Consider the following 12,025-nt stretch of genomic DNA (forward strand, 5'->3'; position numbering starts at 1 on the left):
CAGATACACAGCAAACCTTCTGGCCCAAAGTCCAAGGAGAAGGAATCTTCTTATGTTATGTAGTCTTCCATTCTGAGTCAGAAAAATCCATCCTCCAAATTATCCAACTATAGGCCAAAGACAGTTTTCTAACTTTATCTGCAAATCAGTTGAGTGGAATGAGAGGAGAGAGGTCATTTGTACATGACTACGGCTGGTGATGACCCTAAACTGTGGACAGGGCAGGATGGTGGATGTTAATAGCAAACATTTATATAGTGCTTATTATCTTTCAGACCCTGTTCTTAGCACTTTGTGCACATTAATTTATTTAATCCTCACACTAGGCCTGTGAGATAGGTTACATTATTCTCCTCATTTTATAAATGAGGGACTGAGGCATGGAGAGGTTAAGTAACCTAAGATCACACCACTAGTTAGTGAAAGAGCTGGTATTTGAATTCAGGCACTCTGGCTCCAGAGTCCACGCTCTTAACCCCTAAAGTAAACCACCTCTTAATAGCTTGCTCTGCTCTGGGCTCTTTAGATTAAGAAGTTCCAGTGACATCATAGCATAGCTATCTGTGATGTGCTCCTCTGCTTCACTGACACATGGAAAATGACTGTCCCACCGTGCCAGCCATTAGCAAAGCCATTCTGAAAGCACAAGCAATTTTTAATAGGATATTAGCCCTTATTATGAACAACACTGGAATATATCTATCTACAACCATAACAAAGTCAAAGTTAGCTCTTCTCTCCTTTTTTCTCTGATATCTAGTCTCTCAAGCCTCTACTAATATATGTATTCTTTGTTAAATCCTTATGGATTTATCACTTTCATTTCAGCACTTCCTAACCCTTGCTGTGGTAGAAGCATCAGGAATCTCAGAAGGTCTAGACAAGGAAAAATGGCCAAAGCCCACTATATGCCAAAGATTCTCGTGTGGAGAGGAAAGAACCTGGCCAGTCAAAGGGAACTGCTTAAGGGTGGAGTTGTAGGTTGCGGCAGAGGGGAGGAAGAGGCAGTCCAAAAAAAAGGGGAGTGGCAAGAAGGGTGTTTGGATGGAAATGCTGCTGCTGCAGCCTTCTCTGGAGCCTGAGCTGTGTACTGGGAAAGCTGCCCCACATAGGCTCTGCTCTGCATGGAGCCTCCTGTGCTCAGCAGCTGAATACTCTTGTTACCTTTTTCTAAGGCTCTGGAGTCCACCATAATGCTCACTTCACTCAGCAGCTCAATGGCTTTGTCAGGAAATGATCCCCAAAAGGAATGTTTGAGGCTTTTAATTTTCTCATTTTTTCTAGGCTCTGAAAAGTACCTGCTTCCCCAATTTCTTACTCTCCTTGGGTCTCAGGTCAGAATGTCTTTCATTTTGGCCAGTGTAGAGGACAGAAGTGAGATAGTCAGTGAGGATGATTTCCAAAAAAACTAAATTTCTTTCTCTTGTGTCCCGTTTCCCTTCCTTTGAATACACTCTTTAGGACCAAGCACACCAATTATTATGCTCAGCTTACCTCTAGAGAGAATGAATTTAGAGCTAAAAAAGAAATAATAGTTAGGTTAATACTTTCCTTTCTCCTTTCCATACTCCTACCTTTATTGACCTCTCTTTTTAAACACTCTGTGGGAAGGCTAAAAATGCCGAATGCTCTTTCCCATTAAAGGTGAGAAGTCAGACTGGGTGTGTGGGTGTGGGTCATCCTGTCGCTGTTCCCTCTCTTCCTGTTGGGGTTGAGCTTGGTTTGAGGACCTTGGGTATTCATAGCATCATGGACACACTTTTTGGTTATGCCATGCTGTTTTCTTATAAGTTATTTTCCGTTTTCTCCCCTTCACCTAGACTGGCCAGAACGGATATCTAAATGACATCAGGTTAGTACCACTTAGCATGTTCCCTGCTTCTCATTGAGCTTTGTCAGTGAGGTTAATATAATCCTGTAATGATGCTTTTCTTTGATGTTAACCAACAGACTCTCCAAAGAAGCCTTTTCTTCTAGCTCTCACAAGAGAAGGCAAATTTTTAGGTACCTCTGTTTGGTCTATATCTCTCCTTGTTTATTTGTTTTGTTTTGTTTTTTTAATTTTATTTTGTTTTGCTGTAATCTTTTCAGCGGAGTGAGTTTGCTCCATGCATGGCTGCTTGTGGAATAAGTCAATTTGTGGTTTTTGCAACATTGGATATTTTTCCCCATTAGAAAAAAAATGGCTATTGCTCAATGACTTTATTTTTATTGTTGCTGATTTCATTGTAAGTCCTGGATAGGTGGTGAAGGGGACCAAATAAGTATGTCTAGGATAGGTACTGCTCTATCCCAGAAGTTTGCTGGAATTGGGCATTTCTGGAGGATTTCAACATATATTTATATTGAGGTAAAAGAACGTGTGTCTTCTGGCTACCTTTTCCGAATCTATGGAAAGATGTGAAGCGTTTATCCCTGACCCGGCATAGGGAATGTTTTGTATCCTTAAGAAGGAATAATACACACACCCATATAAAAAAACATACAAATACCTCTGTCTATATAGTTTTCTCTTTGGGACAATGTAATGTGTAAGATGATCTCAGAAAGAACTTGTCTGCCTTAGAATGGACTTAGAGCATGTCTTTTATATGATTGTCCATGGTTTATTCTTAATGTTGGTGAAGGCTGCTGTACTAACCTCTCCAGTGCCTAATATTCTCCATTTTCCACAAAGCAGTCATGAGAATCACCCTTTCCTCTCAGTCTCTCAGTCCCACCCCAGACAATTACACAAGGCAGTGGTGAGAGAAGCATTTTAGGACCGCATCCTGGCACTAACTCATTTTAAGTATATTCTTTCCATGTTACCAATAGAAAAACTATAGAGTACAGAAAACCTGAGTATTTAATACTAGGATTCAGGTCTCACCCTTTTCAAAGGGTTTATCTCTTTTTCAATCCTAAGCTTGGTAGGAGCTGACTAACACATATTAGTTAGAGCTCTCATTCCCAGTACTTTAGTAGTCCCTTCCCTGTCATCCTTTCTAAAGCTAATTAAACCATGTGGAAATTGGGATAGCAAGATTTCCCCTTCTTGGGATGGAGGATTTATCTTCCTTTCCACATCTTTGAACTCTTTTTCCTGGAGCAGCCCACCCTGAGGTCCATCAGAAAGCCCAGGCAGAAGGGCTCTGCATTGTTGGTGGTGGCCGAGATAGATTGTAGAGTCCCCCTTAAAAAAAAAATCATGTTCCATAAACATCCCAGAATACCTATAGTAAACAGAAGTTTTAAATTAACTCCTGCATGTGACAATGCACAGTGCTTTATGATTGCCAAAGTATACTGTATCTGATTGAATTCTCTCAATATCCTGATTTGGTAAGCTGGTTTACATGTAAGAAAACAAAAGCAGAGAGATTAAGTAGCTAACCCAAGTTTACATAGCTATTAATGGCAAAACTGAGACTGACTCTTTGTCCAGTGTTCTTTTCACCACACTACACCAGCTCCCTACAAACATCACCCCTAATTAATTCACTGCTGAGAATGATGGCCTTATTAGTGCCATGGAGCATCAGACTACATCAAACTGTGCAGACAATAGCTGAAGGATCTAGTGAGCAGGTGCAGTCCTCTCCTATCCAGACCTCCTTTTAAGTGGCTGCTTTCCATACTGAGTTTTGATTAAAGATCTAGATCATCTAAACTGCAGCTCCATGGACTCTTAAGTGGGTAACTTCTTCCTCTATTTGGGTACTAGTCCAGAACTCAAATGATTAGAAGCAGATCTTCTCTAACTGCTTTAAACCCTTCTTCCCAGGTGTGTGAAACAAACACTCATAACACCAGATTCCATCATCCACATTGGCAGTAACTATGGCAACTTCCCTATTCTTTGGAAGATTCTACTCCACTGATAAATAAGCCACACCGAGGCTTACTGATATTTATTGTCACCTCTTCCACAGGCCTCTCTACCCCAGACCCAGTAAACGGGACTTTTCACCAGCACTAAATTCACTTGTAAAAACAAAGTCAGCTCCTGATTTCATAGGACTATGAAGTGTGAATGTCCTCTGTCCTTCACCTCCATAACACAACCCAATCCATTGCTCAGAATTAAATCTGGTAAACTTTCCCTAATTGCCTTATTTTTAGTGAAGTACAAAACTATGACTAGAGATTAGGTTTAGTTGTAGAACAAGAGAAAGAGAACTGATCTCTCTTCCTAGCCCAGACTCAGATTCTCTAATTCTCAGGGGTGTAGTGTACTAACTCAGGTAAGTCACAGGATCATCAGACAATCCACATTTGAGCACTTGGCCATCACTGTCTTGGGGGAATTGGATCAGTACTTTGGCTCAAGTTTCCCAGAGTGTTTGGTTTAAAGTTGACTCATTCACTGTCTATCCCTGGTAGAAGAAGAAAGTAAATGGCAGAATTGTCCTAATAGAAGTATAGTGTTTAATTTAGGTATAAAAGAGCATTAGGGCTTGTCTTGCAAAATTCAAGTTCTAATGCCTAATGAGCAGCCTCATTCATTGCTACTGCTGTATCCCCATATCACAAAAACCCACACATCTTTATTGAGTCCGCTCAGTAAACTTGAGCTATTGGCTGTCACTTCAGGTCGGTTCTATAACTTGAGAGTCCCTGATGTATACTTATTTCTTGTTTCCCATTCTACTTTTGACATCCCCAAGAAAAAGGGGTAAAGTCTTGGGGAAACGTGAATATTTTCCAGTCCTCTATTCTAACTATACAGAGAGAAGCAATGAGATTATATATACATCTAGTTGGGATTCAGAGAATTAACATGTCCCTAACCAGCTATGACAGTGTGTTCTTAGCCCACTGTGATTGGCTAAAAACTAAAATAGTGACCCTAGCGTATATTTTGCCCATTTTCCCTACAGTACCTTTGGAATAGATATTCTAATAAAGAAAGGTATTTTCTTTAACATTAGTCCCTTAAGAAAAATACCTTTCTTTATTAGAATAACTCTGAGCCTAATGTCTTGGAAGCTACCAGGGTTGGGATAGGGTTTTCTATTTGCTTTGGGTGGGATGGTGGTGGAAAGGAGGGAACCCAAGCTACTATGATTGTTGCTCAGTTGCCCCCCAGTATACATACCAAAATCTTTATAATTGTCATTTGGTTTTCTTAGGTCATTAGTTGTTGGAGGGTGGGGGATCTGAAAGGAAAATTCCTGGTTCTTGGTTCCTTATTGATTAAGAAGCAGTAAGAGTTCAACAAGACTTAGGGTTTTCAGGCTAGCCTCATACATCTTGAGGAGTACAGCTGTTTAGAATGACGAACAGTGATTATAGCATCAGGATAACCCTGATGTTTCCAGTGTAAAGTAAGAGAGGATGAAGCACTTTTCTCAATAGCCTTGTGCCTTGCCTAGGGCAATAGGGTTATTAATATGGAGGCAACTAGGCACAGTCAGCCCCCTGCTCTTTGCCATCCTGAGTCCTAAGGGCATGTTTGCTTGATCTTGCTGAGGATGTCAGCCTTTAGAGACCCTGGAACCAATTGTTCTCAGATACTAACACAAAACTTCCACAAAGCAGGTTGGGTTGATTCCAGACTCTCAGACTGAGTTTTCTCTTTATCAGACTGAGTGCCCCTTTAGTCCACTATACTCTTCTTCCCAATCCTGAAAAAGTGGCCATAAGCAGCACCTCTGCTGGCTCAGATATGTGTTATATGGAAGACCTGTTGTAGGATTTATCCATGTCATTGGCTACTCCTGCCTTCCAGCAATAGTAACTTCTAGGAGTCCTTTTGTTTTAAGAACTCTCAGAAGGAACTGGTACCCCTCTGCTCCCCACTATTTACTGCATGTGTGGGATCCCTGAAGGGCCAGGGGAAGAGACCACAGCCAATCTCAGCATCATGTACGTGGTTTCCCATCCACCTCTGGTCTGATGTATTGAATTAGTTGCCAGTGCACTGTCTTCCAGATTTGCCTCTGTGCTCTTTGTTACTGTACTGGACCTTGTTGTGTCTGCTCCCATCAAGTCTTGGTTGGCCAGCCAACTAACAAGAAGTCAGTGTCCATCCTCCCCCAACCCTCACCCCTCCTTTGTCACTGAGAGGATAGAAATGAACTCTCTCCTAGCCCTTCTGCTGAAGTGGTAGGTGGGGGGTGCTCTGACCACTGCGGTCTCTGCATGCAGGGGGAACCGTGAGGGGCTGAGCCGCACCTCAAGCAGCCGCCAGAGCAGCACAGACAGCGATCTCAAATCCCTGGAGCCACGGCCTTGGAGCAGCACGGACTCTGATGGCTCTGTCCGGAGCATGCGGCCCCCTGTCACCAAAGCCAGCAGCTTCAGTGGTATCTCTATCCTCACCCGAGGTGACAGCATCGGGAGCAGTAAAGGTGGCAGTGCAGGAAGGATCTCCAGGCCAGGTAACACAGCTTCTCTCCTTCCATCATTTCTTGCTTATCTTCTGCAAAACATCACTGATATTTCCTTTTAACAAAGCACTAACACAGCCAGATGAGGGGAAATTTGATTTCTTGGATCCATTGTCCTTTTGAGTCCCTTCTCTGATTTTCTGTAATAGACAAGACCTACTCGTTGCTCAGTGAACTGGACTCCACACACCCTATTCACTGGAGAAGAATATATCTGACTAGTAATAATCCTAAAAAGTATTTATTCATATCTCTCTGTAAGTGAATCAAGTGGGTATAAAGCGGCATAAACACAGCATTGAAAATCAGCTAAACCCCATTATAAAAATAAATTACACCTAATAGAAAAAAAACTGATTGGGATTAAGTTATTTTATCTGATTTCTGACCGAGGTGGGACATCCCTATCAACCCAGGTTCAGGTTATGTACTAAAATAAGGATGATGGCTGCTTTCATTCTGTGGCCCCTGAGATTATAAAGAGGGTTTATAGAGCAGAGGGAACCTTAGAGTTTGTACTATTGTAATTAATTGGTAGCAGCCAATAGGCTAGAACTTTAAGAGACACTGCTGCAGTTGCTTCTCTGGAGCCCAGTCACTGAGAAGGAGCATATGTTCCACATGCCAGCCTGGTAACCACCCTTCAGCTCTCCTGAGCTACTGTGTAACCTTCTCCATATATTTCTGCTGTACTCTTAGCAGAGGAGTATTTAGTTCTTTTTACCCAGTGAGCCTCTATTTCACCATCCTTCTGCCTCTGAAGAATTGCTTGACTTTCATCCTAGAAGTTCTGTAGGTCTTGTCCTCAAAAGACATCAGTAGTGGTAAAGATTTTGCCTCTGTTAGGTTTCTATTGCCCTTCTCTGTTACCTCCTTTCTAACCCCACTGCCTCTGCCTTTATCCATGCCGGTTTCCCTGCTTTATCCTCAGCCCCTTTTTTTTCTTCGGGGTTTGGGACAGGACACACTGTGCGGCTTGCAGGGATCTTAGTTCCCCGACCAGGGATTGAACCTGGGCCCTTGGCAGTGAAAGCGTGGAGTCCTAACCACGGGACCACCAGGGAATTCCCTATCCTCAGCCCTTTTTAGAGCCAGTTTACCAATCTAAAACATAGATCTAACCATGTCAGTCCTCTCTTAAAAATATTCTTGTTTCTGCATTCCCTGCATAATAAAATCCAAATTACTTAGTATAGCATAACTTCCTGACTCCAGTTTGCCATCTCAGTCTCATTTCCAGATGTCCATCCTCCTCTGACCCTCCAACCATTTCTTTTTATTTATTTATATATTTATTTATTTATTATTTTTGGCTGCATATCGGGTCTTAGCTGCAGCATACGGGATCTTTCGTTGCAGCATGCGGGCTTCTCTCTAGTTCTGGTGTACGGGCTCCAGAGCACATGGGCTCTGTAGTTGTGGCACACAGCCTCTCTAGTTGTGGTGCACGGGCTCAGTAGTTGCGGCACATGGGTTTAGTTGCCCTGCAGCATGTGGGATCTTAGTTCCCCAACCAGGGATCGAACCTGCGTCCCCTGCATTGGAAGGCGGATTCTTAACCACTGGACCACCAGGGGAGTTCCCAACCATTTCTTGAATATGGCATTAGCTTTGTCTCCTCTTGGTCTGACAGGCCTTCTATTCATCCTTCAAACCCATCACTCCTGCCACGTCCTCTTTAAATTCTTCCCTCTAATCCTTCCAAGAGTTATGCTTCCTCATCTTTACTTTCATACAACTTTATTCATATCACTGATGCATCCCTTATCAGATTTAATCGTTGTGTGGATGTCCGTCTCCTGTCGGAAGGTGCTGTGCTGCTCAAGGGCAAGGACCGTGTTCCCTTTACCTTTGTGTCCTCAGTTCATCGTACAGTGCCTGCACATAGTAGATATTCAGTAAAAGTATTTTGTGTAAATGCATACATGACTTGGAGAGCCTGGAAATGAGGAAAATAGTTGGATGAACGTGTGTGGGGCTGTGTGCACAGGCATGTGCTTGAAGGTTGCCTTCAGCAACTTTTATGAGTTGAGAAGAAATCAAAGAGAAGACAAGTTTCTTAAGGGACTAGGAATCTATATCTTCCCAGGAAGCAAACATTCATGTTTTCAGCTGTCTAATCATGATGGACAGATTCTAGGCACTCCAGGGAAGGTACCTCAGCAGCTTCACATTTTGTTTATTTCCAAAACCAAACGTTGACAGTCAAGGTGGTTACTGTCCCCGGGGAGTAGAAACCTGCTAAGATGAGGAATCCTGTCAGCAGGACTGTTGAAGTGCATCCGTGCCCATGCATGGACCTCCCCAAGACAGTAGGGGAGTGGACAGACGAGGGAAGGCAAGGAAAACAGCAAGGAAAGAGGAGAGCCCTCTCCCCTCCCCCAGGGGAGGGTATGTTCATGGCGTGTGCTTACAACTCTTGCTGGGTCTCCTCTTTGCCTTAGGTATGGCGCTAGGTGCCCCAGAAGTGTGCAACCAGGTCACCTCATCCCAGTCTGTCCGGGGCCTTCTCCCTTGTACTGCCCAGCAGCAGCAGCCGCAGCAGCAACTTCCTGCTCTCCCACCCACGCCTCAGCAACAGCCACCCTTGAATAATCACATGATCTCACAGGTGAGTCACCACTCGGTGCCAGAGCCCCCTCCGCTCTGATTCAAGCAAGCTCTGGAGGTACAGTCATGTCTCTTGTGCTGTGGGTGGCAGGAAAGATCTGTTTTTGGAGACATGCCACTCCCTCCCCCACCTCTTGTATGTGAGTTGTGGGGAGAGAAGAGGAAGGGCAGGGGTTTGGCCAAAGTGTTCTTAGTAGCGTCACCCTAGGAGTTGTTTTGCTTTATATTTCCTTCTCTTCCTCCTGGGAACTGTCAGTAGGACCTTCTACCCTATTCCACATTTCTGCTGTACTCCGTCTCCCTCTATCCTGTGTAATTAGCAAGGCGATTTTGCTCCCTATATCCATACATGGAGCTTGAAAACATCACAGCTCCTACCATAGTCTAGCTGAGTGTATTCATATGGCTGTTGACCCATAAACAAATATTTATATGTTGGGGTTTGGGGGAAAGGAAATAACACTCATTAAAACCCCTGCCATAAAGCACAAAACCCCCCAATGTTGTCTTTGTTTCCTGAGAGAGAAAGAGCTCTCTCTTTCTCCTTCTGTTGCTGGACTGTTAGATGTTGGTACCAACTGGGGTTTAAGTTTTGCTTCTGTGGCGACCATGCAAGTCATCAGCATAAGAATCAGATCCTATTCTATGCTGGAACCTCCTCGGTGTTTTAGGTTTAAAGTCTCCTTAATACTCTGAGGAGAGATATGCTGAGATCTTCACTTACTCTTTTCTTCCATGAATAGAGCTCTTCATGAATAGAGCCTATACTTTATCCTGAAGTATTCTCTGGTAGTCAGGAAGCCAATATGTCCGTATTCTTTTCTGCTGCAGTTTAAGTTCTCATTTCACCTCCCAGGCTCCCTCATCTCCCTGCTCAGTTAGTCCAGCTTGGCCTCAGCAATATCTCTTCCATAGGTACAAGAAGCAAGTCCTAAGCCCTGATACCCCAGGGACTGGAAACTAGAGTGGAAACACCCCAGAATGGCCCATTACTACCCCATTCATACATTGGGAAATGAAGCTAAAATAAAGAACAGTGAAGATCTAGGAAACTCTGCCTTGTGGCTTAACGTAACACACATGCCAATCATTCCAAGTCCTTCATCTCAGTCCCTAAATCAGTTTCTCTGTAGTCCTGACTTTCTTTCTTATTCTACCACCATCTGTCTACCACCTCATTAAGTCTCATTCACATTAGCTTACCTCGCTCCATACTGAAGCATAGCATGTGTGTGTGCTTTTCCCTGTCTGTGTCTTAATTCAGACCTGTGAGTATACTCTGAACTTCTCCCTCCAGCCATCCCCTACTGTTCCTGTGTGTGCGTCTCACTTTTCTAAGGTCCCAGTATTTTTTTGAGTTTTCTGAAATGTGTGTATTTTAATACAGTTCTGTTCCCTTTTCTCCCTCTTAGTCTTCCATCTGTCTCCTCTTTCCATCCATATCTAGAAACAGACAGCAAGAGTGGGAGGAGGATAAAGAGATAAGTAAAGAGACTAACCAGTGGGGACTGAAAAGCTTTTAGATAGAATGTTCAGGTAACCAGCCCTAAATCCCAAGCTTTTCCTCAGATTCTGTCCCTGCTTCTGAATCATGAGGGTCAGTGGGTCAGTTCTTGGTATTGATTGATCGTCCACAGGCAGTACAGTGCTAGGTTAGGTCCTATAGATTGGGGACAGGGGAACATTATTTGGTACAGAGATCTCAGAAATTTATTCTTGCAATTAATTGTGATCACAAATGCCAAACTAAAAAATCTTATGCTTGGTTAAGTTTTGGTGTCTCTGAAGCACTTATGGTAGCTGCTAATATTATACCAGCACCACCCCATTATGTATAACTCCTTTTCTCTTTATCTCTTTCTTCCTCTTCCTACTGCCTTTTTCTTTCTTCCTTCCTTTCTCTTTTTCCCTGTCTCTCAGCACTGGTAGCTCTCCAAACTCAAGTTGCTGAGCCCCAGAATACTTACTGTTTAGTTTCTCAAATGGTACGTAACAGTGAAGGGGTGAAGGAAGTGACCACACACACACATATACCACTGTGCTTACTCTAAAGGTTTTCCTTTTGAAGAAAAACCTTTAACTCTGTAGCAAAAAGCATTTGCTCCAGGCCTGAGGACAGTGCTGGCTAAACTATGCTCTTTCTCTTCTTGGAGGGCCTCTGCTGTCAGAGTAGGCCTCCATATCACATATCAGTAGAACGTTTGAAACCAAGGGGTGGGACTGAGGATTAAAGGACCAGTGGCTACCTTTTGCCCAATTAACTTAGAGTAGACCTCTTGAGAAGGAGTCCTCTGAGCCTCTCCATGGAGTCCAGTCAGGATCCAAGAGCCAATGATCTAGCCCAGAAGTCACCAGTAGGTGGCAGTCACATCCCTCAGGGCCAGTCTTTGGCTTCTCCGTGGTTTTTTGAAGTTCCCTAACTGGTGTTTGAGACTCTCTAAGAAGAGAACTGTAGCTGAGGGTAGTGGTAGAATAACTTAAAAATAGCATTGAGACGCCTGCCTTTACCACTACCCTTCCTCAGTTGGGAGAGGCCTAACAGAGGAGCATCCTTTCTTCTCTCTTCACTTTTTACTCAGAACTCACAAATGTGAGGAAAAACAGGCAGAGTTGTTTTACCACTTCATTGTCCCTAAGGCCTCCCCTTGTCCCCCAGAGAATGTAAGGCCTGAAGTGTGGCAGGCCCTCCCCCGAGAAGGAAGTGGATTAGGATAATAGAAAATGGGTCTAAAAGTTACCAGCACAAGTAGCTCAAGCTGAGCAGCTTGGCCAGCAGTTATATTTGGAATGCCACTGGCTTACAGAAAATAGGTGTGCCAGGAGAGCCGAGAGCTCATTTTCAAGGCTGTGGCATTATCTCTCCCACGTCACACAGTGGATTCTCAGTAACTTTTTCCTAGCCAAGATGACTTACATTTTATTTAATGCAGATATCAGGAGTATTCTCCATCTTGGATGTCTTCTAATTCCTGGACTCCCTGCCTCTGGAACTGTTAGTCCCCTCTGTGAAAGGCTGTCCCAGGAGATACGTGGCAGGAGAG

At 43.6% G+C, this 12,025-nt stretch overlaps 1 protein-coding gene across 29 annotated transcripts in view; it reads left to right on the forward strand.

Annotated features, from left to right (window-relative positions):
• The window catches only part of R3HDM2 (R3H domain containing 2), a 146,331-nt gene that overhangs the window by 115,706 nt on the left and 18,600 nt on the right, over positions 1 to 12,025 (forward strand). For 20 of the 29 annotated variants that reach the window (XM_082422228.1, XM_082422225.1, XM_082422231.1 and 17 more), the window contains 4 exons: positions 1,821 to 1,852; positions 1,951 to 2,004; positions 6,133 to 6,365; positions 8,819 to 8,985. In XM_082422228.1, the coding sequence (XP_082278354.1) occupies positions 1,821 to 1,852; positions 1,951 to 2,004; positions 6,133 to 6,365; positions 8,819 to 8,985 (486 nt within the window). The remainder of the gene's footprint in view (positions 1 to 1,820; positions 1,853 to 1,950; positions 2,005 to 6,132; positions 6,366 to 8,818; positions 8,986 to 12,025) is intronic. The other 9 variants (XM_082422223.1, XM_082422251.1, XM_082422237.1 and 6 more) reach the window with 1 other exon arrangement.

This window comes from Balaenoptera physalus, assembly GCF_965194825.1.
Source record: "Balaenoptera physalus genome assembly, chromosome: 13".
In the NCBI taxonomy this organism is placed as follows: Eukaryota; Metazoa; Chordata; class Mammalia; order Artiodactyla; family Balaenopteridae; genus Balaenoptera; species Balaenoptera physalus.